Raw genomic sequence first — 26,134 nt, 5'->3', positions numbered from 1 at the left:
AAATGAGGGCGGAGGGTGAGCAAAATCAGGCTGGACGCAGAGAGAATCATTTGGAATTTCATTTTTTTTTTTACTCAAAATCATAGCTGTGTGTAACCCCCGAGAAGCAAAGCTTGACTGGACGTGGTAGCGAGAGGTAGGGTGCCTGCGGCGTCTTACAAATCAGGGAGAGTTTGGGTGTTTCTCCTTCGGGGACACGTCACTGAGAGTGGCCGTTACGAAGGGCGGTGCACAGGACGCAGGGGGTTGGGATGGCCAGACCACGCGCAGCAGACTCTGACCTGTCACGGCCAGGACTTGTCTGCAGTCGTGAAAAATAGCTCGTGTGCGTCGAGATAAGTTGACCATTGCGTGGGTAATGCTCTGTCAGGTATTCGCATAAACGAGGAATGCGGCAGGCTCTCGGCCACCGAGGGCGCCGGCTGGGGTTCAGAAGATCGCCCCCTCTTTGGCATTGCAGCTTGCAAGTGTGATGCAGAAACAGTGCGACTCTGTTTTTCTCCAGGGCCTGTATAGTCTCTGTACGTGTCCTTAACATCTTCCTCTAGTTCCCTTCTGTGTTCGGTGGTCTGTAGCCCGTGCTCTTGACGAGACATAGCCCACCAAGACTTGTCACACTGGTAGTGAGTGAGTTGGAAATCCCCTCGCAGCTTCTCTCCCCCGACTCTCCTCCTCACCGGTACTTTCACTGAGCCGTGTGGTAGGTGGGAAAAAATAATGTAAACTTGGGTTTTAAAGTAATTTGAATTCCATTCCAAGGGAAATTATGCTGCTTAACTCAGTATTGAAAGAAGGTGTGGGGAACGTTTCTGCGCATTAAGTCACCTCCAGAGGATTGCCAAACTTGGCAAGGCCATGGGCTTGGCACAGCAGCCTCCTCCTCATTTGGTCAGGGCTGCAGTCGGGCTTTCGAGTGACTTACAATAGTCTGTTCTCATGACAGCGGCTGCAGAGCCTGGTGGAAACAAAGACCTTCGAGTGGTGGCGGATGCTGAGAGTCCGGGGGGCAGCCCGATCTGTTTAGCAGGGGAGGCTCTAAGAGACAGGGGGGTGGTCTGAAGCTCGGGGCCTAATGTGGCCCTGGAGACACAGTGTCCTGAACTCAGATACAAGGCACGTGGCTCGCGACTGACGTTCTTCCAGGAGCCTCAGGTATCCATGGAGATACTGTATTGCATTAACTTCAAGGTGCGTGTTCGTCCAGAGTTTTACATCTCTGAAACTGGGGGCTGTCGTGCAACTGCTGGCCTGACATGGTTTGTTAACGGTGTTCCTTGTTGGTACGTGACATACCGGTGCATCTTCCTGCTTCCTGAGTGTGCCTGACACTTGAGCTGTGGCCATAATAATGTTTTACGACTATTTATTCAGATCTCCATGTGCCAGCAGCCATTCCAAGGCTGCATGTAGTATCATTGAATATTTACAGTTTGGACGGTTTATAGCTTTCTGATCGGTTCTGGCCCTTTGTTCCTGGGGTCTTCCCAATCAAAATTAACTGGCTTACAGTGCAGACATTGAGGCATGTACATAGTTTAGTACATTCCGGCTCACATAAAAATGCTGATGAACTGATGTTTTCAGGTGTGATCAAGCAGGAACACAGAAGGCATCCACGGAACCAGGGAACCAGTCACATTTATTTTTTGGGGGGGGGGAGGGAAGGTTTTTTCCAATTCTGTCTTTGATCGTTCCATGTGCGAGTCCCTACAGATGCTGCAACAGTCACATGACAAGGTGTCAGGGCTCCATCCTCTCCCTCTAGCCACTGGCTCTTCTGTAGCCGACGGAACCTTCCAGCCCGCACTGGGGCAGCCCCAGTTTTGGGATGGTGGCTGACTGCGGCTGGACAAGGAGCGAGTGGGAAGTTCAAAGGCATTCACACTTCCCGGCCATCCTCCACAATCCCCGGCCATCCTCCGCGTGACTGTTCAGAGAGTTTGGGGCCAGTGCACCTCCCAGAGCCATGGAAGAGCAGCAGAGTCTGGAGTTTCCAAATTGACCTGACAGACTGGGGTGCTGCCCTGCGTTGTCGCAACCTGGGTGTTGCCAGAGTGACTTACAGAGAAGTACGGCCCATAGGAAAAATCATCTTGGGCCAAAGAAGGCCAGCATTTATCAGCAGTAGAGGGAAACATGACATTTTTTATACTCTATTTCATTTAGGTCACTAGGCACAATAAAAAGGTCAGTTTTTCCCTCCTGCTCGCTAGTGCCTAGCACGGTGCCTTGTACATAATAGGCCCTCAATAAACGAATGAATGGGTCTCTATTTCCAAAGGCCCTGGAGTGTATCGCTGTGTTCCTGACCTTGCCTTTCACTTGGGAATCCCCTTGCCCAGTCTGTCCTGTGTCATGAGACCAAGACCTTGAGGACCAAGTTCTCTACTGAGAAGGCCATTTTGACAGGCTGAGTTTTGTTGACGTGGGAGAGCAGGCGAACATGTCACCTTAGAATCATGTGTTGATTTCTCCTGGCCTGTGTTTCCTCGTCCTTAAAGTGACAACGCTCTACTCATTGCTCCCTTGTGAGGGGTGTGGGGCCAGAAAGTAAACGAATGAAAAATGCTGCAAAATGTGGCCCGTAGACCTGTCATGTGTCCTCTCAGGTGGTGCATTTGGGTCTTGAGAGGGCTGTGCTTTGTGGGAAGGCAGAGGGTTTCACGGTGTGGCTTTTTCCGGGTGGCCTGGGCAGGTGGGCCCACAGTGTCCGGAGACCATCGCTACTTGGGTCACCGTCACTTGCATTTGACCCTTCTCGTATCTCCTTTCCGGTTCTTCGGAGAAAAAAATTCGACTGTGGCCCTTTAGCCTTGAGTACTGCTGTGCTCTCTTCCTCTTCTCCATGTCCAATGACATGGAATGAGAACAGGATGCATTTCTGAGGTTTGTAACTGTTTTTGAGCCGAGGGAGAAATGTAGTGGGTATTTTGTTCCACGTGCTGTGTTGCGACCCTGTGTCCCAGTTCCTTTGAATTCTCGGTGCTCAGTTTTGCAAGTCCGCTATTGTTAGAGGTCACGAGCACCTTCAACTTTGACAGAGTGGTCTGCTAGGTATTAAGTTGATGCCGGTTTTCTTCATTCTGAGGAGGAACATCGTTAGAGTCTATGATTAAGTTGGTATCTTCCCTCCATGTCACATACAGAATAAGAAGTTTGAGCTAAACTTGGGGTTCCAGATTCCAGGTACCTCCTTGGGGGGATGTGGGGGTCTCTTCAGGGGCCTTCCCTGACCCATCCCTGCCGAGCTGGTGACCCTCTGCCGGCCACCCTGACAGTTTGCGTCTGTGCTGGTCTCAGGGGTCACCGAGGGCGGGGTTCTCCCCCTGAACTTTGTCTGGCTCCGCACCCTGGTCACACCCTGGTCGGCATGAGTCTGAGTAAGTGTTTGTTTCAGGATGGAACGGAGAGAGAGACAGAGGAGGGAGAGAGAGAAGATCATCAAGACACTGTTTATTTATTCATGATTGCTTCCTGAAGACGATTGCCTTCGTTAATTAACAAAGTCACCGATATTAAGTATACTCAGTCCACAGTCACTCATTCTGCAAGTATTTTTTGAGCGCACTCAGTGTGTCAGACCAGTCGGAGCCATGGGGGGAGAAAGAGTAGAGCTTTTACCCTCTCGGAACTCAAACAGGAAGGAACACCCGAATGTGGGAGTGGGCGTGTGGGCAGGTACTACGGCGCCACCAGCCGCAGCGTCTGCTGCCTGCAGCGGGGCCAGTCCAAGGGCTCCTGTGGGAGATGAGAGGGAGTTCAGTAGATGGAAAGGGAGGGGCAGTCTCTGCAGAGGTGGCCCACCCTGCAGGGACAGGGCGGTGTGGACAGTGGAAACCTCGGAGGACAGCACGAGAGGGCAGGCACTGGAGAAGAGACTGGAAGACTCGGTTGGGACCGAGTCCACCCTCAGCCAACAGCTTCTCCCCCGAGGCCAGCACTTGTCTGTCTTTTTAAAGACCACCTTCTATATTCAGGAGTCCCAGGAAGAGCTGGCCAGAGCGTACTATCAGCAGGGCGCATCCCAAAATAAAAGAGGTATTTGGTCTGTTGTTACAGATGTCCTCCTCTCTACACATCCGACGAACTTGGAACAGGCCAAGGGGCCTCCCTCGGGAATTGCTGTAGTGTGCAGGAGTTTTACCTAGTCTCCAGCTCAGGAATCTGGTCTGGACACAGGCTGGGAACAGGAACCATTGATATAGTCCTCGTGAAGAGAGGACAGGTGACTAAATTGTGTCCTTGCACGGACATCCCCGCAGTCTGCTCTGCGTATCTGGCTGTCTGTAAGGGCGGCTGGAGCAAGCGGGGAAGGGCTGACTGTGAGCCCCTCCGACAGAGGGGTGGGCAGGGTGGGGATGAAGCCTGGAAGCCGTGATCCCTGTTCTCTCTCACTTCCTGCTCTGTCTCTGAACATGAAGGCACGCGCGCTGAGGGATCACAAGAGGGACTGTCTGACCTCAGAGCCTCATTTCTTGCAGCCTCTGGACTGTATAGTGAGCGTTATAATTCCCTCTAGTTTGACAGGTGTCCTTTCTCCCCTGGCTGCTGCCCACGTGGGTCCTTGGGCAGTGTCCAGGGGCGGGGCAGGCCTCAGCAGCCACGGAAGGATTGACCCAAGAGGACTCCCCCACCTCCTGCCACTGACCACAAGAAACAGCCCTGGGGCCAGCCCCCTAAACACACTCGTGCCAGACCAGACAGTGTGTGGGTGAGGCACGCACGCTTGACCTGCTAGGATGTGAAATCTAGGCTTCTGGGGTTTCACTCCCCGGGACATGAAGTGTGATCAGGATGATAAACGCTTGCCTGCCAAAATTTCTCCTGGAAGGGCTAGTCACCTGAATTTCTGCATAGTGAGGGTAACCTCACTGCACACTTGAATTTCTCTTTCATTTGGGGGTTAATTACATCAGGCAGTCAGTCAGTGTTCAGTTTTGCCCTTCACATGGAACATTTTTCTGTGGTATTCTTTTCTCCATTAACTTGGTGGAAAAACACAGTTGATTGGAGCCTGCTGTGTCCAAGTCAGCCTGAATCAGGTGACACGCGCCGCCTGGCGTACTCCAGTTAGGAACCGAGTCCCGGGGCTCAGAGGGACTATGGCAGGGGGTGTTGGCACTGCCCGGGGGTGGGTTGGCTCCCGTTTCCTGGAAAGAGAATAAAGAAACTAGATTATCATGGAAGAGAACACTCTTGGAAATTCAGGCCAAACAAAAGAATCTTTAAGCGCGACCTATGGGCAAACGTGAAGTTCATTGTGATAATAAGCTTTTTGGGTAGGAGCGTGATGAGATGAAATTAAAGGCTTCCGGCAGTGCTATGGAAACCTACAACAATATCCTGTAATGAATTATTGAGGAATATCACAGTCGTTCTGCGCCTCGGGATGCAGGAGGAGAACTCAACAATGGAAATCGTGGTACAGAGCTTTGGTGCGGATTTGTCAGACACCTGTAGTAAGGGCTTGGTCCTCGGATGGCTTTCAAGGAGGTGGTATGCCAGGCGACATCCTCGGGGAAAGAACAGTGGACAGATTTGTCAGTGTCCTTCCTGTTTTGCTTTCTGTTCTCGAGGGTGATTGTTTAATACACAATAAGTTCAGCTGTGAGTAAAGCCCTTGGAAAAATGAAAATGTGGGTAGATTTTAGAAAGCACGCAGGTGATCTCAAAGGGCTTCATCCTGTGAATCTGCATCTGTTAACATTTGGTCATTTGACCTTGGGAAAGATATAAAATAAGAACCACAGTTTTGCAATTGCTCTTCCCTCACGGGTGATATTGGCCTTGATAATTGTTTGAGCTTCTGCAGGTCATCGTCCAGCATTTTGTGTGTCTAGCATGCACTGTTTGTGGCCACAGCTGAGACATGACTGACATCACTGCTGTTCTGGAAGGCGGTACCGGGGTGTGCCACCTCCAAAGGATATTGTTAAGTGGGATGGGTAAAGAGCTGTTCTTCTGTAAGATTACTCCTTTTTTTTTTACTTAGTTTGTATTATAAAATGCATTGCAAAATCTTAGATAATATTCATAGTTTATAAAGACAGATTTTTTTATTTTCCCAGTTAACAAGTTGGTTTAGTTTGCTTTGTAGTTTTGTACCAAAAAAATAAGCATTATTTTCAAATGAATATTTTTGGCCTGGGCCTCAGAGAGCAACCAACTTTCATGATGTGATGTTCACCATTCTTATAATTTACTCTTGAAGGAACGGGCTAATTAGATTTTGTGATTTTTGTGTTCAGCTTCTCAGCGACAAGGTAAAAGAGAAGGTTTCAGGTGGCCAGGTGCAAGCATATTTCAGGTAACACCATGGAGACTTTAATAGTTTTCATGCCATCTGCTAAAAATAAGATTATGTATTCGTGTTCTCTTGCTAACATTCTCTAAATACTAGAGACGTTTTGAGGTTCTGTGTAAGAATTTCTAGCAGATAAAAGTTATGTGGAGCATCTTGAGTCAAGTTCATTGAATTCCCATTTTTATGTTCCTCCTCCAATATCCTTGCTTGCTATTGTTAACCGGTGGTTTGCACATGAAACGGCCTCTGACTCAGCCACACTGGCACAGTCCAGAGGATGTCACCGCAAGGCCGGCAGGGGACCTGGGTCATTTGCCACCTCATCCCTGCAAGCCTGCTCCCTGGTGTGACCCTCAGGCTCCCCAGATACTTCCTGACAAGGGAGAGTACATTGCAGCAATCACTTGATTTATTGATTTCTTAAAAAATTGAAATGGAAACAGATGCCGTAACCGTCCTGACTGTTGTGAACTCTCTAGAAACACTTGTGAGAATCCCGGGATTTGTGATTTTGTCATTTGGGAAACGCCGCCTCTTCCCTCCTGAGCGGGCCTCCCTCTGCTGTTCTCAGGGTTGGGGAGTGCGGGGCCTTGGTCTTCAGGGCAGGGAAGGCGGCAGGTGAGTGAGCAGAGGAGGGGGTGTTAGGGGGGCCTGGTCTGAGCCATGAAAGGCGGATGGGTGTTTACCGTGCAGACAGGAGGGACCGGGGGCAGAATTCTGAATCCCCTTAAGGTCTATGAGAAGATTCTGGAAGAATAATGCTGTGTTTAATAAAATGTTGTATTCCATGAGAGGAGAATAATATACCCTAAAATACTGTACTTTGAAAGTTAGGGAACTATCAGTTCTAGGAATAATGGGGAGGGGCAATTATTTTGTATGAAAGCCTCTCCTTGGGGTTTCATGCCTGACTGAGTCTTCCTGCTTCTTCCCTTCCATCCACAGAGCTTAAACTAAATGCAGTAAGTTCCCTTTGAAAATTTACCTTTCGCCTCTCTAATTAATAAGCCCTGTTTGTCCAAAGTTCTGTTTCCTGAACATTCTGCTTGGGCTTTAAATAGAGAAATTAGAAAGGAGAGGTGAATGGTCTTGGAAGAAATGCTGTATTTATGTCCAGAAACTTGAGTTCTCTCTTATTGGTGTGTGTGCACAGATAAATATAAAAATTGAAATAAAAAAGCATTCTTTGAAGTAGGCTAGAAGTCAGCTAAAGCTGTTTGCACACAGACTGACCGCTTTGTAACAATGAGCGACTGGGGAGGGGCTGGGAAGTGGGTGGCTGCTTCTGGGATCGGGTCGACTTCCGTTCTGGGTGGCTTGTGGTTCTTTTGGCTGTTCACCTTGGCCACTAAAAGGTAATGCGTGGAGGTGACTTTTCCCTTGTGGTTCAGTATATCTACTGCTACAATAAGAGACTTCCGGTTCAGAAAACTTGTGGAAAAAATGTAAAATTTAAACAGGAGTATGCAGCAAGTCTCTGAGGGATTCCCTTTGTGTAATGTGTTGGTTACTGCAGGAGAATTTTTAACCTCAGAACACAAGTGTCAGGACCTGGACCTGGAACCTGAACCAGATCCCTGACGATTCCTAAGAATGTGGGTCACAGAATTCTGTAGACTTCCCTTTAGTTGTTTTCTCAAAATATAGGGGTTTAGTGACTGGTTGTACTAGCTCGACAAATTTTTATCATCTGGGAAGTTTTATAGGCTTTGCTATATAAAGGCTTTTGATGATCTCAAAATAAAAATTAAGAAGAGGCGACATAACTTTAATATCATGTCATGGGACATATTTAAAAGGTAATACTCAAGCTTAGTATTCAGAAAGCATTGCTTTTTTACTGAAATATGGTGGCCCCCCATTATCCGCGGGGAAGGTTCCAAGACCCCCAGTGGATGCCCAAAACCACGGACAGTACCAGGCCCTATTACACTGTGTTTGCCCAATACAAACACACCGATGAGAGAGTTTAATGCCTTTTCCATCTTAGCTAAGAACTTCCCACACACCATGGTCACAACCTTTGCAGTTTGAGGTACAGCCGCAAAACCAGCATGGATTTGTTGATCCTTCCACAGTTTCGTGGATAGAAGAATCGGTCTTACTGTAGGTCTCAGTAACTACAGCATGCGAGTTTTCCCTTTCCTTGTTCAGTTGAGAACTTTCACCTTTCCCCTTAAAAGGAGAACACACTTAAAAGGAGAGTGGGCGAGTGCACCCTTCCCCCAGAAAGTGTGTGCACACTTTCTGACTTGTCCGTGGCATGTCTGAATTGCCAGCCTTGCCACGCTCGTGCTTCGGGGCCAATAGGAAGTGAAATGAGGATGACCGCACACACGCACTGAGAAGCCTGGCCAGTCCGAGTGACAGCAGAGGCAGCCACTCCGGGGCTAGCGAGTGGCCGGCACATGCAGCACGGAGACGCTGGACAAAGGGAGGACTCACGTCCCGGGCGGGAGGCAGTGGGGAGGTGCGGGATTTAATATGTGGATTGTGTGATTCTGGCGTTCTCCAGTTAATATTTGTGGGTTGCAGTTGGCCACAGGTAACTGAAACCCTGAAAAGCAAACCCATGGACGAGGGGGCTACTGCAGGGCCATTAATATGCTTTTCTGTGCTTCCCTGTGTGATTCATTAACTGTTCAGCTTGGGTAGTTTTCTGAGACATTGTTTATACAAGGATAGTAGTTTGAAAAATATTTAAACTTTTATTTCTGGGTTGTATTGACATCCTTTTATTTTTTGGTATAAATAGCAACTCTTTTCACATACTCACTTCATTACATACAAACTGTTATATCCTGTTTTTTCATTAAAAAACAAAAAGAGCTCCCTCGTATCCACCATTGCCATCAGCTATGTATGTCAAAACTGTTTCCCGCAGTCGTTTCCTTAGTTCGGACAGTGCTCCGTGGACAGTGCTCGGTAGAACCAATGTTTTGAATGTGAGTGAGAGTGGGGGAAAGTTAAATTGTGATTCACTTGCTCAGAAGCACTAGCCCAGGTCCTCTCAGAATCGTAACAAATGAGGAATTTGTGAACTAAAACTTGAACACCTCCTGCTTATGTTGTGGAGTGGGGCAGAAGGAGAGGGGCGACGCGCTGATAGTAATGAAAATAGGAAAAGAAAAAGCAGGTAAGAAAGGAATAAAAGGAAAAGATGCAAGAGAAATGAGAAGTCGGGGGCCACATTGATTCATTCATTCATCTGCAGATATTTCTTCTGTGCCCGATTTGTGAGGCTCTGGGAATTTTAAACAGAGAATCAGACTAGTCCTTTTGCTCTTCTGGTGGATGAAATTGTCCCGCCCACTGGACCGATGGCAGAGAGGGTGAAACAAAAGTCGGACTGGAATGGAGAGAAAGGAGGGACAGAGGCACGAGCAGGGATGCCCAGAGCCAGATGCCTACGCAGAGGAGAGATGGAAGGTTAACGTCTACTCACTGCTCTCCCGGCACCACACCCCACCCACCTCTCCTGTTCTACACCCACACGGCACCCGCGTTTCGGTTCTGCCATTTTCTCGGATCCTGTTCTGGAGAACGACCCTCTGGGGGCACTGAGGACCGCACCCATGCCACCATCCATCTGTGAGAAAAAGACGTCCATGTGCCAGACAGTGGTGGACACGGAAATACCGTGCTACTGAAACACTGTCTTTGCCTCCTGAGTATTTCCCAGAGTGGCTGTGCCCGGTGTTGCGTAAACGGGCGACAGTGATCCCCGGGTGATAAATGCTGCTGGAGAAAGAAGGAAAAGGCAGGGAAGTCTGGGCATCGGGTGAAGTTTCCTGGAGGAAGAGAAAGCCACCTGGGCATTTCCCTGGTTAGCGCTTCCTTCTTAAAACTCCCTTCAGAACAAGCGCATTTGGTAAAAAACCTTTCATTTGCTTCACACTTCATTTTTTTTTCAATTTTCATTTGATTTGAAAGTTAGCAATTGAGATCTCTTGGAAGTGGTTTTTCACTGGTGGATGGATTGCTTCAGGTAAATTCCTGATGATACTTTAAAAATATGTATTAAAATTTATATGCCCCCCCTTGCAAATTCATACCCATTTTTTAACGTTTAAAGTTACGAAAAGAAAACATGGGATTTTTTTTTGTTCTGCATTTTTACCATCCATTTTACACATAAATTCATGTGGGCAGTGCACTGTTTCAACTTAATGTAAAACAGAACCCCTCACAGCCCTTGAACTGGTGTGTGTCTAGAAGGTGTTTGTGCACGCCGACTTAGCTCCCGATTCGGAGCTGCGGTTTTATCAGGCTTTGGAGGAACAGTGCAGCACCCGACAGGTTGCACTGGATTTCACAGAAAAGCTATTGGAACCGGGGCCGTGAGGGGGGGGGCGGTGGTTCTCGGAGGACTCTGGGCCTTTTTATACTTTGTGCTCTTTCATATAAACCTGATTTAGGGAAGTTCGTGGTTGCTCCTTTTCCCCTTACAGAGTCGTTACAACAAGTCAGCGCCCGTGTGCATCTGGCTCGCCTCCGGTCTGCAGCGGCCTGGCCCGCTCTCCTCTGGTACGCCTTGCTCTGTGTTGTCCCCGGTTTCCGTCTCCAGCCCTCTCTGCTCCCCGGAGTCCAGTTGCCCTTTCTCGGGCTCGGCCTGGATGTCTAATAGACCACTTCAAATTTCACGTAACTGCAAGAAAACCGTCCGACCTCCTCCTAACCCCCTGCAACCAACCTGTACCTTTTGGCCATTTAAAAAGAATTTGTACACAAGCTTAATAAAGAACCTCCTTTGGCAAAGGCAAGGAAGACACAGGGAAGCCGGGGGTGTGTTTCCTGGCTCGGGATTGCTCTCTGTGCCGTGGGCACCAGGAGCGGCAGCTGAGGACCCTGTCTGACTTCAGTCTGGGACATCAGCTTCTTGTTCTGACCCGAGACCCGCTGTGCTGTGTCTTGTCTGGTTGGCCTGATCTCTGGCCTGGATCCGTCGAGCTGGCCGAGGTGCTCACAAGTCACCCAGCCCTCTGCTGCGTTGCCGTCCGGCCTTGTGACTCAGACCCCGGGGATTTTCCCTCTGTAGTCACAGACCAGGGTTGCTTCTCCTTCTCTGAGCATTGTGCAAAGCTGTTCCGTGAGTGGCAACTGCAGTCTTCTTGTTCAGGCCTTAAACTTGAACCTTGACTCTTTTCATTCCCCACAAGCAGCCCGTCGATAAGTCTGTTGGCTACCACCCACTTCACCCCACTTTGGCTGCCGCCAGAATCCAAGCCACCATCGTCTCTTGCTGGACTGTTACCCCGGCCGCCTCACTGTTCCCTTTGCTGCCGTCCTTGTCTTCCTGTAGTCCGTACTCTACACAACGGCCAGAGTGACCCTTTCAAACCGAAACCAGATCCATTCCCTCCTTGGCTCAGAATCAACCCAGGGGCTTTCTGTTATTCAGAATGAAATCCAAACTCGGCTCTAAGTTCCTGTGTGACCCAGCGGCCTCTCTGGTCTCCTCTCCTACCCCTCTTCTTCCCTCCTCTGCTCGGGCCACACTCACCTTCCTGCTCTCACTCCTTCCGCAGGAACGTTTCCACCCCAGGGCCTTTGCCCTGCTCCTTCTCCTTCTCCTGCCACGGACTCTGTCACCCAGATAAGCACATGTTCCTTTCAGGTCTCTGCTGAAATGTCCCCTTCTCCTGAGAGCTTTCCTATGCGCTTTGACCTCTGTCCCTTTACCTGTTTCTTCCTCAGCATTTATCCACATGTGACATGTTTCCGTCACTGAGTTTTATCCATCTCCCCCACTAGAACTTCAGCTCCATTAAGGCAGATTTTTTTTCATGGCTGTGTCTCTAGCACTGGCCTGAGGCATTCATTGACATGTGGACTTACACTTTCTTGTTCTAAGTCCCGTGCTGTTTCCATGCGTCTGTGTGGCCTTCCATAGGTTTTAAGTTCCTTCAGCGTGGCGATAGCTAGCATCTTGTATTTCTTTTGCCCCCCACCGCCCCACCACACACAGGGCATAGGACCTGGCCACGTACCCAGTGAGGGGTTCCCTGTGCCTCGTAACTGCTGAGGCTGGACTGGGTGGGCTTCCTGTGCTCACTGCGATCTGTCATCACGCGGATGCCGACGCGGGGTGCACTTCCCCCTTTCTGGGGCTTAAAGACAGGCTGCTGTGTGTTCCCCGTCCCATACACAGCGGCATTAGGAAACCGCGGGCAGCCGCAGCGAGAAAAGCTTGGAAGCGTCTGCTTCGCAGTCAATAGATGATTTGGGTGCTGAATGTGGAACCTTTTGTGTAGCTGCGCAACTTGATGGCAGAGGAGTGGACTGAAACTCAGAAGACCCATGCTGTCGAAGGCTGACGCTTTTTACAGGGTCTTGGGATTGCTGTACTTAACCACCCGTGTTCTCGCGGAAAGTGCGTCCTGGGCGTGCTCTTCTGCAAGTGAAAGAGCACCCAGGTTTGGCTTGGTCTTAGCTTTCCCAAGGCTGCCACTAATACGCCCCTAAAATTTGTTTTGAAAGTGTTGTTCTCTTGCGTGTGAAGTGTCTCAGGTGACTCCAGCAACCCTGATTGTCCCTCTTTGTTTTTTTTGTTTCGTTTTGTTTTTACAGGTACTCTGTAATGCTTTCACCATCTGTGATGCGGAGATGCAGGGAGTTGGTGTTGGCCTGTATCCCAGGTATGTGGACCGTGTTTCGTTCACTGGGAGAAACAACTCTGATTCCCACCCAGCCCTCCAGCCTTTTGGAGGTAGTTAGAACATTTGTTGCAGCAGCTCGTTCAAGAGCCAGTCTTGGAAGCTGATTAAAAATTACAAGAAAACAATTGTATTACCCACGTTGTATGCCGTGGCAGCAATTTTCAACTGCTGTGCCTCAAGAATGCTTAAAACACACCATACCTGACTCTCAGGGTGCTGACCTCTTTTCCCTGAGACTGTCATTTACAGTGACAACAGCCAACACGACAGCTCTCTGGTGTGAGTGAATCCAAATTATACCTCCTTTTTTGGTCAGATCAGCAAAAATGTATTTTTTGGTGTACTGCAGATTTTTAGTGATTAGCTTATGCGTGTCATGCGATGAAAAAGTTGGAAATCTCTGTGCTGTGGCATTAACGAAGAGGTAGACCTCAGACCTCAATTCTTGTTCTTGGGGACTTCGGGTTAGAAGTTGGGACGTGCGGGTGCTAAGACACTGCCACGGTGCGATTTGGTTACTGCTCTCTGCTCGGCCCTGATCTTACCCCAACCTCCTAGGCGGAAGCACTTGGTCATTCCACCAGACCCACTGGGCTGGGACACTGGGGTGTGTTTTGTCTTTTGACTTAGCGCACTTGATTCCTGTTGCTCCAGGAGGCCAGAACACCACCTGTGACTGAAGTGACGTTGTCACCGAGCTACTGGGCTGTCCTTCCGCAGGCTCCCCAGTCATTCCCAGTTGCATTTTGTTGTCGTTAGGGTCCAAATACAAATATAGTCTTTTCATAATTAATTGTGAGTCTGAGAATTCCTCCTCTTCTCTTACACCTTAGAAATGCCGTAAACCACAGGCCCATTGGTATTGGTCCTCAAAAAGCGGTAATGTGGAATGTTCCAGCACTTCAGACCACCTGGTTCAAGTTCAGTCACCAGTTACTGGTCATGTGTCCATGGGCAAGTCATTTAACTTCCATGTTACCAGTTTCTTTATCAGTAAATGATCCTCATAAGATTGTCATGATGATTACATTTAATAAACACGCCCAGCTGCTAAGAAGTGCTTTCTGCACAGTAAATGCTCACTTCCAGCTGTTGTAATCATTGGTAAATACGGAGCCAGCTTAAATCCAACCCCTTTCCTAGATAGTGAAAAATGCATCTGCAAGGTGATGTGATCACTGGGCCGCAGCCTGGAATGCACCAGGACCCAGTTAAAAGATAGCCTTGTCTTTGCATTTAAGAGGAAGTTCTCCTAATGATTGTCATCGTAGCTGTGGGTGTTCCAGCAGAGGTGGGCGCCCCCCAGAGGTGCCAACAAATGAGGGGCCCCGTGGGAAAGGTCAGGGGATGTCGCCTGCAGTGGTGACTGCTGCCTCCTATTACCTCTCACAGATTCTCTGTTTCTTCCCCACCTTCTTACTGAGCTGTCTTATTCCCTGGTGTCTAATGAGACAGCTACCTCCGCCGACCCACACCCCTAAAAAAGGAATAAAAAATGTTTTTATTCGCAAACTTTCCCAGTTAGCCTCCATCTCGGGGAGCATTTCAGTTCCTATGAAGTGGACTCATGGCGTGTCTGTGAATGTCCCGAGGACTCAATCTCTGGTGCACTGTGAGCCTTACCTGGCCCTCAAGCTGAAGAGTCTTTTGCCTGTTGTGTTCATTAAATTTAGATGTTTGCCTCTCTTTGCTGAGCCGTGATGGTCTCCCTCTTTATTTTTTTCTTCCCTTCAGTATGTCTTTACTCAATCACAGCTGTGACCCCAACTGTTCGGTTGTGTTCAACGGGCCCCACCTCCTACTGCGTGCCGTCCGAGACATCGAAGCCGGAGAGGAGGTGAGGAACCCGTGGCTCCCCTCCTTTCCCATCAAAGACCCTCTCAGTGTGACCTGTCCCTAAAACCAGTGAAAAGCTGAGGGACAGCTTCTCATTGTCCTTCTAGGCAGAAAGCATGTAATACCTCAACCCTGTAACCGACTCACCCATTGTTACTTCTCCCAGATTATAGGTGGGCTGACTTTTTCTTAAAAGCACCATCTTCCTGGACACTGACAGCCCCTACCGTATGTGTGTGGGACAGGCGTGTGGAGGACAGTGTATGTGTTTTGCACATGGGACCGTTCACTGGCCTCTCTCCTTTCTGCAGCTGGTCGTCATCCTCCCTGGGACAAGAGTCAGTGGCCTCCTGAGGCCACTGAGCACATTTTGATGGCGACCCGTTTTTACCCTTTCATTAGGAAAGCAAACAAGCTTTAGGGTGTCATCGGGCCCATAAACCTACCAGCGTATCTGGGCGCTTGTTCAAGCAGAGGGGGGAAGGGAATACAGGACAGCGGACATGACCGTCCGCAGTGCATTGGCCTTGACCCTTGCAGTTTTGCAGACGGCCAAGTCATCCTCTCTAATGAGCGGCTTTCTCAGAGGTCCGAGGCCTGCAGACAGGCTGCCACCCTGAGCCTGCATAGTATTTGCATGATCACTGCCCCGAATTCTGGGTTATAGATGCTTAGGCTTCGTAGAACCCAGTTTCCTTCTGCCTTCCAATTTACTAAAGTGGATATTTATTGCAAGGAAAGCAGTATCATAAGATTTTATTGCATTTATGCGGCACTCAGCCAATAAAACCTAAACTCTGAGGTACTGTATTTTATGTAGACAAGGATTTGGCCGAGATAAGACTGCCTCCAAACTGATTTTCAACGGAATAAACTGTGGCTTATACGGCCACTTACTGAATTTCCAGTTTTCAGGACTAGGTACATGGGATATCTGTCAACAGTCAGGGGAACTGAGATTTTTTTTCTGGGGCCATACGTGGCGGCGTTCAGGGCAGGTGAGAGGGGGCTGCTGCCCATTTTCGGCACCTTGGTTTCGGAGCTGAGAGATGGTACTGATGTTGATAATCGTGATTCTGATGGTGTGAGGATGATAGTGTTGTTTCAGGAAATGTTAAAAAAGCTCAGGTCACTCGATAAGCAAACAGAAAACCTATTAGAAACGAATGGAATTTTCAGAAACAGCAAAGAAATTTCCTGATGCCTTGTTTTGTAGGCACGGCTGCCAGCCACCCTCCCCGGTCCGTTCTCATTTAGGTGCAAACGCGCCTTGTCTTCTGGTGCTCATTTCGCTTTTCCACGCCCTTCTCTTTCCCTCCCTGGAGCGCCAGGCAAGCCCTCCCTCTCGCCTAACACAGGGTGGCTCTGCCCAGCGTCACGCTCTGCAGCCGCCACTGTTGTCCCCTGCAGTCCTTGTCAGAGCAACTTCTCAACAAAGAGAGGAGGGTTCTCCCCTGAGTCCTTCACAGACAAGCTGGTGCAGGAAATGTTTTCCATACCATCATGTGTCCTGGTCGTGACGCTATCTCCGCTCCCTGTGCCCACCATCTCTACCGGAGGGTACCCGCTAAGCCCCTTTCAGACACATCTCTTCCGAAAAGCTTTTCCTAGTTTCCAAAATTAAAGTTCTTTCTCTCAGGTCTAGTGGTTATTACGACTTTTTGGCATTCACTGTGGCTCTTTCCGTGACATCTCTATTCAGCCACCAGCTTCATGGGGACAAGTAATGGGTGTCTCACTTTTGTGTGACCTTTCATACCGAGCACTGCACCTTGTCCCCAGGCGTCATTAGGAACTCCTTGATGACTTGACTTTCTGGTGAACGGAGCACACCAGAGAGCCCCGCAGTGCCTTTCACTGGGGGCACTGTCGCCCTTCCTTCCGGTGGAACACCCGTTGATTGTGTGGGTCTGTTGCATCATTGGATTGGGGTCCCACGCTCAGTCAGTGCCCAGAGCCACCCCAAACACCTAAAATCCATCCTGCGCGTTTCAGACCACTCCCTGGGGCAGAGGCAGGGGAAAAGGAGAGCCATGGGAAAAGGCATTCGCAGTTTGATTCAGAGGCATGCTTCCTTTTTATTGTGCAAATGTTTGCTTCAGTTAAATTGGCTAAGGAAGTAGATTTAGTGTGTTTGAGTCAAGCCTTCAGGACAAGCAAGTCCTGAGTGAGCCGAGGTGGGAAGAAGGGGCATTGGCCGGCCGAGGCACGGGAGCACAGTGCACCCTGGCGTCGCGGGTGTGGTTTCAGACGTAACAGTGTAGCTCGTCGTGACAGATCATGGGGTGCGTGGGGAAGCTCTGGGCCCGGAAAGGCAGGCAGAAAATGAGTGGGGAGGCCCTTACCCCACGGGCAGCAGGAAACCCTGAAGAATCTTCCAGTGGAGGAGGGCGCGGCTGGATGGGGGCATCTCTCTCAAAGCCATTTAGAAGATGAAGGGAGACTGCGGGCAGCAGGGGGCCACGTTGCTGCCACACGGTCCCCGTGTTGGCCCCATGCAGTCCCAGGATGGCGAGGGAGGCCGTGAGAGTCTGTCTGTTGGGCTTGAACGAGTGACTGGGCTCCTGCTGCCGGCCCTCTGCCTGGCACAGTCACGCGTGCGTTCTGGCCCTTGTGATGAAGTGTTGGGTGAGATGAGCATGTTTCTCTAGTGTGGCATGTCCCGGATTTGTTGGCCTCACCCTGGGCAGACTGTCATCACCCAGCAACCACCGCCAGTGGATCTGATCTGGCGGCAGGGGTCGATGACGAAGAGCCTTTGGGCCGGATTGAGAAGTGGGGTCCTAGAGTTAACCCAGGAGGGAACGCAGATCGGCTCACTTTCCCATCTGGCCGCGTGTGAGGAGACCGAGGACCAGAGAGCCTGATGAAGGAGGAAAGATGTGGATACCGCCCCAAACCTATTAAGGGGCTGTTTTCGAAAGTGGGCCCAGAAATCGGTTATTTGGAATTTGGGATATAGTAGTGTTCTCTGTGAACAGGAGGCACGTGCCCGACAGGCCTTTGCATCCTGAAGGCCGTCCTGGCTTCAGAGCACGAAACAAGAGAAAGATTTAGGGAATTAGCAAGTGGTCGTGGTCTCAGTGGAGGGAGCCCAGTTGTCACAGACACTGCTTAGCACGGACTCGAGTGTTTTAGGGGCGATGGTGCTGGAGCGGCTCCTGAAGAAGGGGTCCCCCACAGCTTTCCCCCGCCCCCAACCCCCCCAGAAGCAGGGGAAGCAACTGTGTTATTGTAAGAAGAGTAACAGGCTCAAATCAGAGAGGTGGGCGCTAATCCCAGGTGGATCCAAGCCCGTGGCTGGCTTGCACTGTCCCATGCTGTGTGTCCCGGTGGGCGCCAGCCCATAGCAGAGGCTCAGTAATGCCCCGTCTGCATTTCCAAGGGCAGGAACCCTTGTTTCTGCATGTGGAGGGAGCAGCATGTTGTAGGTGCTGAATGCGTGAGAAGCTATGGAGAGCAAACCAGCCAGATGAGCCTGTACCATCACCAGGCTCCGGTCACCTGGTGGTGGCCGTGGAGGACTTGACAGCTCTGGCCAGCCAGACCGTGCCTGCTTCCCCGCCGGCTGCCTTAGGGAGGCCCTCCAAAGCTGTGTCCACTGTCCGAGAGGATGGCCATCCTGCCAGGCCACGCCCTCAGATGTGCACCATTGTGCGTTGTAGCTCTGAGGTGCCTTCTTCCAACCTGAGGAGAACCACACGTGGAGTTCGTTGCCCTAGAGAGTTGCTGTCGTCTCCCGCAGTGGCTAATCCCACCCTCCTCCTCGCCTCCAGTACCCCCAACTTCCCCCGCCACCTAGGCCCCAGGATTATGTTCTTCATGTGAAAGCACATCAGGAATTAATTTATGCCTGGACACACAGCATGTGTGTGTCCTAATGTCCAGCTCGTGTGGCACGAGCTGATATATGTTGCGGAACGGGAAACTAGGGCAGGGTGGGAACTGGGCAGTAATTTTAAATGGGGTGGTCGGGTTAGACCGCAGTGAGAAAGTGAGAGGCTATTGAAACTCCGAGAGATGAGGGAGACCCCCATGGTGGAAGGTGGGCAGAGGGCATAGGACCAGCTGGGACACAGGCCTCGGGGTGGCGTGTGAAGACGGGTGGAGGCCGGGGGGTTGGAGTGGGGAGGAGAGGGGCTCAGAGCTGCAGCAGGCTGGACTTTGTGAGCCTCCGCTCCCCTCACTACCTGTCAGGAAGGACAGATTCCCCCCCTGCCCCCACCGCAATTCGTTGCACACTAATGTTTTTGTGAAGTCTGATGAAAATGAATTACTCAAAAAATGAATTTTTAAAAAATGAAGAATGTGAAGAAAGCCTCATGTTTTATTATGAGAAGCACAGAAAATTTCTTTTACCAAATTGCTGAATGGAGTTTGTAAATGTTCACTTGCCATTTCTTGACTCATTCCATGGTAGACTCATGGCATCCTGGACCTGCAGTTGGCCGAGAAGCAGTTTGTACTATGGGGTTTCATTGAGGGGATTGGCCTTTAAGCAAAAAGGGAGCTGTTGGAGCACTTGAGCAGAGGAAAGACATGCCCCAACTTCTGTTTTCAGAGCACCCCTCAGAAGATGGGGCGCAGGGGCCCAGGGAGAAGGGGGGAGACCCGCGGCGAGACTTGCGTTTCACAGGCAGTGGGCAGGTGTTGTGGCTGCACCCAGGCCGGTAGCATTGGAAAGGGCAGGAAGTGGTTGGTTCCGGAAGTATGTTCGAGTTGAGCTCCAGAATTTTCTGGTGGATTGGATGGAGGATGGAGATGAATTACTGTCACCTGAGACGGGCAAGGCTCCCACTGAGATGCAGCAGGTTGGGGGAAATCAGGAGTTCAGTTTTGTGTGTTTTTGAATCAGACTTTCAGCGCCTAGCAGACGTAGTCATGTGAGAAATGTGCGATCATCATGATCTGAAGACCTGGACCTTGAAGTGGGCTCTTGGGGCTGGGGAGGACCCTCACATGTGCCTGAAGGGCACCTTCTCACCTGCGACCACTCACCATCCAAACCAAATGCAGTGGTCACTGTACTTGAAAGGGTCCGAGGAAGTCCGTTTAAGAGCCTCCATCAGTGATTGTATCCTGATATTACATTCTCCCTATTTGGGAATTTTTTCACTTTGTTTTTCAATCTGGTCACAAGTAAGACGACAGTCAGCGAATCGCAAAGATACCAGATCTGGTTGACCGTGAATCCACGAGGCAGCTCTGGGACTGATTAGCGTGTAGGAGCAGCCTGGCCGCGTCACCTGCCACCCATGCGATCGCCAGCAGCACTTTGGCTTCTCCAATTACTGGTGATGATGAATTCACCAACCAAACCTAAGTAATACCGAGCGTATAACAGCTTTTGCTGTTTTAATGTCCAGTGAATAAAAAAGGTATAAAAGTGTCTCAAATTGATGAGCCCAGTTATTTAAAATAAATACATGTGCTTACTGCGTAACAGGTTGGAAGGTGTTGCAAGAAAAATTCTACAGGTGATTCTTTGGCTGGAGATACTATGAGTAGTATCTCGTCACGCTCCCACTTTTAGATGTGTGATTAAAATAGGTTTTCCTTTTAATAATTAGCAATAATAAGTGTTCATTAAAGACAGTGACCACAGCAGCCCTGTGGCCCCTTTGCTCTCTGGCCTCCACAGCTCACCATCTGCTACCTGGACCTGCTGATGACCAGCGAGGAGCGCCGGAAGCATCTGAGGGGCCAGTACTGCTTCGACTGCGACTGCGTCCGATGCCAGACCCAGGACAAGGTGAGCTGGGGGGAACCGGCTCGGAGATAACCTCCCAATGATCCTTCAGAGAGCTCCGCTTTTATGTCATTGGTCCAAAAGTATGTGACCCTCGGGGCATAGTAGGAAACAGAAGTAAGTAAAACAGTGCATAGTGCTGCATATGTTTTATTTACTGGAACTTTTATCACAACCCAAGCAATAAGAGGTTCAATCTGGGGTAAGGATCCATGGAGCTCAGAGTCCGGAGGGAATGTGGGCGTTAACCGTGTCAAACCCAGACCTCCTGACCAAATAGTGTGCCTTCCTCTGCCTCACAGCTTCCTGCCACCGTGGATGGCGAGAGGTGGCTGTTTTCACTGCAGGAGAGAGGCCCATGGGCTCATCCTAATGATACAGGAGTCAGTGAACTTGATTGATTTTTTATAAAAAAAGAACTTTTAGAAGTCAGTGAAATGGGAAAAGTTGGGTCCACTGCTCGTAGCTTCCCAAGATTCCATCTGCTTTAGCGTTAGCCTTTTGCTCCTCAAAAGCCTAACGGGAAGTGTAGGGGCCCCGGGCTAACCCGAGTGGTAGGAAGCAGCTAGCTCCCCAGCCGTGTCCTCCCTGGGGAACGGAAAGGCTTTGCGATTTAGTGCCTCTTACGTGACGCCTGCAGGGAGGACCCTCCAACATTTCTTAAATGAGTGTTTGTTATTAAAATTGGGGTCATGTTCACCTTTGGTTTACGGATGGATGATCTGGCTAGAGTAGTATGTTAGCAAAGGGCTCGGCTGCAAATAACAGGCAAGAGACTCCAGTAGGTGTGGCATGTTTGTCTCAAGAGTCACAGAGAACCTACGGCCTGAGACAGGAGCGACTTCTCAGCAGTCTCATCCCAGAGTCCTCTGTCGTGCCCGTAGCCACCCCTAGCGTATGCCTCTTGTCCCCTGGGTCCTGGATGGCTGCTGGTCCCAGGGCCCACTCAGCTCTAGAATCAGAGGAAAAAAAGGTTTATTATCTTTATATTAAAGCAAGGAACAGAGGGAAGACCTGCTAGGGATTTCCGCCTGCACCTTACTGTTCAGAACTGTCCACGTGATGGCTTTTAGCTGTGAGAGGGGGAGGGAAGTGCGAGAGGAAGACAGGGCAGGAACGGCTTCCGGTCGGCCCATCCGCAGCGTCTCCCAAGTCCGCTCAGACCATCTCTTCCCTCCTTGAGCTAACAGTTTGTTTAATACTGCGTTAGGATGCTACCGAGAGAGAGAGCTAATGGGGGTGTGTGTGTGGGGGGTGTTTACAGCCCTGTTGCCTCACCCTGTACACCGTGTGTATGTATATAATATATTCAGCCATAAGAAACAAGGGAAGCCTGCCATTTGCCAGGACATGGGTGGACCCAGAGGGCATTATGCTAAGCGAAGTGAGTCAGAGGAAGACAAACACGGCATGGGACACGGGAGGCTTGGGCGGGGTGGTCTGAAGGTCCCCTCCAGCACGATGATCTCATGTTTCTCTGAAATGGTTCCTTGTGGAAATGAGCAGCGTGTGTATTTCAATGAGAATGTAAACTCGATTTCAGTTAGTTCATCAGTTATATTTTTAGGTCTCTATTTATATGACATTTTTATTCTGTTTAGCAATATAAATATCCCTTTCAAAATCTCTGTGCTATTGATTTGCTTTGAAAAAAAAAAAGTAAATTCAGTTTAGTGCATTCCCAAAAGACCGTATATTCAAACTTAGTTTAGTCAAGAATAAATTTACATCGGTTCCTGCATTCTGAGTTCTCAGGCTTATTTTTCTGCTTTTCATGGAAACTAGAAAATCCACCTCAACAGGCTCCTGCGTCACACCCTGTTGATTATGGGCCTCCGTGGCCACATTCCTGGCCGCCCCCAGGGTCACATTGCAGGACTTTTAATAGTGGGCACCATTTGCATGTGTGGAGTTGGTTCTCATTTGTAATCAGCAGCAGCTTCATTGGGGAAAGAAAGAAAATTTGCCTTCTAAGGAGGTTTTAGAATGCTGTGGCCTGCCCAGGTCAACATACAAGGCAATGGGAGCAGCTGGAATGGGCTGCTTCTGTCAGTTGTGGGTAGAACCTAGCACGCTTCCTTGGGTGTCCCGTGTTTTGTTGTTTAAAAAAAAAAAAGACGTATTTCTTTGCCATGACATTCTTTCCTGAAGCCTGTTGCATTTGATCCTTCCGAGTCCACTGATTCACTCATAGCTCCGCTGCCTCCCGGGCGGAAATAGCCCCTCGTTGGCCACCTGGCCTTCAGTGTCCGCCCCCTCCTGCATCTTGCACACTGTTCTGTAACGTTGTCTTCAGTTCACTGTTTCTGCGGCGGAAGGTTTAAAGCGTTCGGCATTATCTGTAGTCTTCATGCTCTTTTCTTGGCGTTCAGTGTCTTACAAAGTGATAGCCCCACGATCCAGCTGTTCAGTACCTTTGTTTCTTTTCTCTTTTGTTGTTTTTCTCTTCTCCTCGTCACTTGTTTCTTATTTTTCAACATGTTTTTATCGAATTATACCCTTTTTCTACCCCAAAGATGCTGCGGCAGCTGTAGGCACAGAATGTACGCGCATTCACACGCATGCACAGGAGGTGGTCGCAAGGAGGCTTATAGTCGTCCATATGGAAGAAAGACATTACCTAAAAGTCAGATTATAAGTAAGGATACGAAGTAATGGCAACAATAAGTAATACCAATCAGTACTACAGTAGTAAATAAATAAATAAATAAATAAATAAAAGAATAAACTTGTGCATACTCACTGCAAACCTGCTTTTGTCCATGCATAATTCAACAGCAATAAATTTTATAACAGTTTCTGAAATAAGAGTGTCATGAAATGCAATGAAAGCAGGTTGGTACCCAGAATGCGTGCCACGTGACTTTATGTACAAGAAAGAAATACAAAATGTACTCTAAATTTCCCAGCAGCCCAAGCTGCAAGACTCATTTCAACGTCTGTGTGCGAGGTCCGCAGGCGAAGTGTAGCTTGTTCCGCGCCAAGGCTGAGGCCCCCACAGGGGACCCGCCGAGACTGAACGGCCAGCATTCCTATCAGCTCCACAGCAATTTACATCGCTGACTTATGTAATTTTTATAGTTCTTCAGTGTGGCTGCTTGACATATTCTCAAATGATAACCTTATGAAGTAATTAAAAGGGTAAAAAAACATGTGATCAAGGTTCTTATCATTCTGATGGTTTGCTTCATTGCAAGAATAAAACCTAGACTAAACAGAAGAACGCAGGGACTGCCTGTCCTTCGTAATCTGTCATTCATGTTATTTCTCCCAGTATTAAAATGTTTTATTACAATTTTTGTTAAAGTGGTCTGTGTATACAACTCAAAAAGTCCAAGCCCTAGAACCCAGTGGAACACTAATCGGCACACATTCCTTCTGCCCCTGCCCTTGTTCTGCTTCCCCGTCCGCCTCCACATTCATACCATGTTTCTACAAACCAAACCCCCTTAAATCGTGCCCTAGGGAAGTTTTTGGCTACTGAGTTGGTTTAATGACTATTTTTTTATTTCTAGGATTTTCAGTTCACTTTTCCCCTCATGTCTCTGGGCTTATGTTTTATTTCTACCCATCTCTGTTTCATAACTTCTCATTCACTGCTGACGCATGCCACTTGGTGGTCTGTGTATTTTTTTAGCATCCTGACCCCGCTCGTTTTAAGCGTTGGTGAGTCAGGTTGTTGGACCGGATTGAAGTCATGTTCTGATTGTTGATTTTTGTTGGTTGTCTTCCTTAGCATTGCGTTTCACTTACATGTTTTAGACTTTGGAAGAGCAGGGTCATTTTCTTAGCTCGTTTTGGTTTTGTTTCTTTCCCCCTCAGTGTGCTCCACCCTACCCCCTGCCCCATCTGGTACTTGCCTCTCCCGGGCCCCTCAGCCCCCAGTTCCAAAACGGCGTCTGGAGCTATTGCATTGCGGGGATGTGGACGCTGTTTCAGAGCCCGTGATGTGGGCGATGGGTGTCTCGGCCCCGGCTCTGTCTTCTAGCCTTCCCAGGGCCCCAGCTCCCTAATAAGCTTTAGCCCAAGGGAACAGGTCATGAGCCCTTTATCTTTAGCTTTTTAAAAAATAAGCAAGGGAGCCTCACCTTCCCCCAGCTTTAAGTTGTGAAGCCAACTCTACTCACCTCTCTCAGGTGAAGCATTTTTATTCTTTTTTCGTCGCTGAGACTGAATTCGTTCCCGCTTCCGGGCCTGAGGTCCTAGTTCCGCTTTGCATTTCTGGTCTATTTTTGGTCCAGAGAGATGTTTATCCTGGTTTTTGACCCCGTAAAGCTATTTTTGGTTTCTCTTTTAATATTTTACTTACTGTTGCTCCGAGTTTAGAGTGGAGGGGAGCACCTCAAAGTCTGACCTGACAGCGTCTTGACTGGAAGTCTGTAGTTTGCTTGCCAAGTACACAGGTAAGAATTCAGGTCTTTGGAGGCAGGGAAAATGGGAGGATAAGCAATGATCTCATCCTCCCCAGCACTTCCAGGCACTCGCGCTTCTTTCTCCCAGGGCCTGCCTGTTGGTGGCCAGGGCTGGGTATCTTCTGTTATCACAGGGCCTTCTAAGGAGGGAGTGGTGTGGCGTCACTCAGAACACAGTTTCGTAAGTGGCTCCTCGGGGGTCGGGGGAGGGGGAAGCCCAAACACGCTTCTCCTTCCCTGGTGCTCCAGTTCCAAGTCCACTTCGTCCTCTCTCCTGCTGAAACAAAGCAGTGTCAGCTATTATCTCTGTAATTATTTCAGTTGCTTTTCCGAGATCCCCGCTTGTAACATGGAATTCCCTTTCTTTGATCCCTTCTGAGGCCCTCCACAACATCCGTGAGCCAGGGACCCTTGAGGCAGGCCCGTGCCCCGCATCGAAAGGGCTTGGGCCAGCGCTGTGTGAGGACCGCCTCGGCCCCTGCGCGCGCTGTGCCTCCATCAGGCTGGTCCTGCTCTTGGGGGCAGGAGGCAGGATTGAGCCAAAGGAAAGCATGATAATTGTCTGAGAAATAACAGAACATTCGAGTCAAAGCTGCAGTCAAAGGACCGAGAGTTCTCTGCCCAAGAAAAAGTTTTTATGGTAACTTGAGTCTATTTGAAATACGAGCAATTCCGTAAAGGTCATTAGTAAACCAAGATTTTTCCTGCCTCCTTCCTCTATTTCGTTAAGTTAATTGTAAGCAGAAATGCTTCGCGGTGGGATGTCGAGCCCAACCAGCTCTAAATCATTTTACATGTCATGTTGGAACAGTCTCAGCAGAACGTGTTTCCTGTTTCTGGAGGTTTCATCATAACCGAATTACCTTATCTTCAGGAAGATTAGGAAGATTTGGCAGGGGATGGGAGAAATGTGTGTGTGCATGTGCGTGTGTGTGTGTGTGCGTGTGAGAGAGAGAGATTTCAAGCAGTTGAAAGCCAACGTTGCTGCGTGTTACCTATGTCTTGCTGCTCCGAACAAGCAGAAGGAGGGTTTTCCCTGGAGAGAAGGAAAACTGGCTGTCATTCGTGTTAAAGTGAGGAAAGGGATTTATTGACTCCATAACCACATAATCCCGTCCTCAGTGCTGGGATAGGCTTCTGGGCGTGGCACCACGGGCCCCAAGTCGGCCGGGAA

The 26,134-nt window shown here is 49.4% G+C and overlaps 1 protein-coding gene across 1 annotated transcript in view; it reads left to right on the top strand.

Annotated features, from left to right (window-relative positions):
* Positions 1 to 26,134, top strand: part of SMYD3 (SET and MYND domain containing 3) — a 465,445-nt gene that overhangs the window by 341,492 nt on the left and 97,819 nt on the right. Inside the window, exons 6-8 of the mRNA XM_037069376.1 lie at positions 12,875 to 12,942; positions 14,698 to 14,800; positions 20,441 to 20,551. Of these exons, the coding sequence (XP_036925271.1) occupies positions 12,875 to 12,942; positions 14,698 to 14,800; positions 20,441 to 20,551 (282 nt within the window). The remainder of the gene's footprint in view (positions 1 to 12,874; positions 12,943 to 14,697; positions 14,801 to 20,440; positions 20,552 to 26,134) is intronic.

Source organism: Sturnira hondurensis, unplaced genomic scaffold (assembly GCF_014824575.4).
Source record: "Sturnira hondurensis isolate 20B ecotype Veracruz unplaced genomic scaffold, ASM1482457v3 Scaffold0018525, whole genome shotgun sequence".
In the NCBI taxonomy this organism is placed as follows: domain Eukaryota; kingdom Metazoa; phylum Chordata; class Mammalia; order Chiroptera; family Phyllostomidae; genus Sturnira; species Sturnira hondurensis.
Note: the sequence above shows the minus strand (reverse complement) of the source record. Positions and strands in the feature narration are given on the sequence as shown.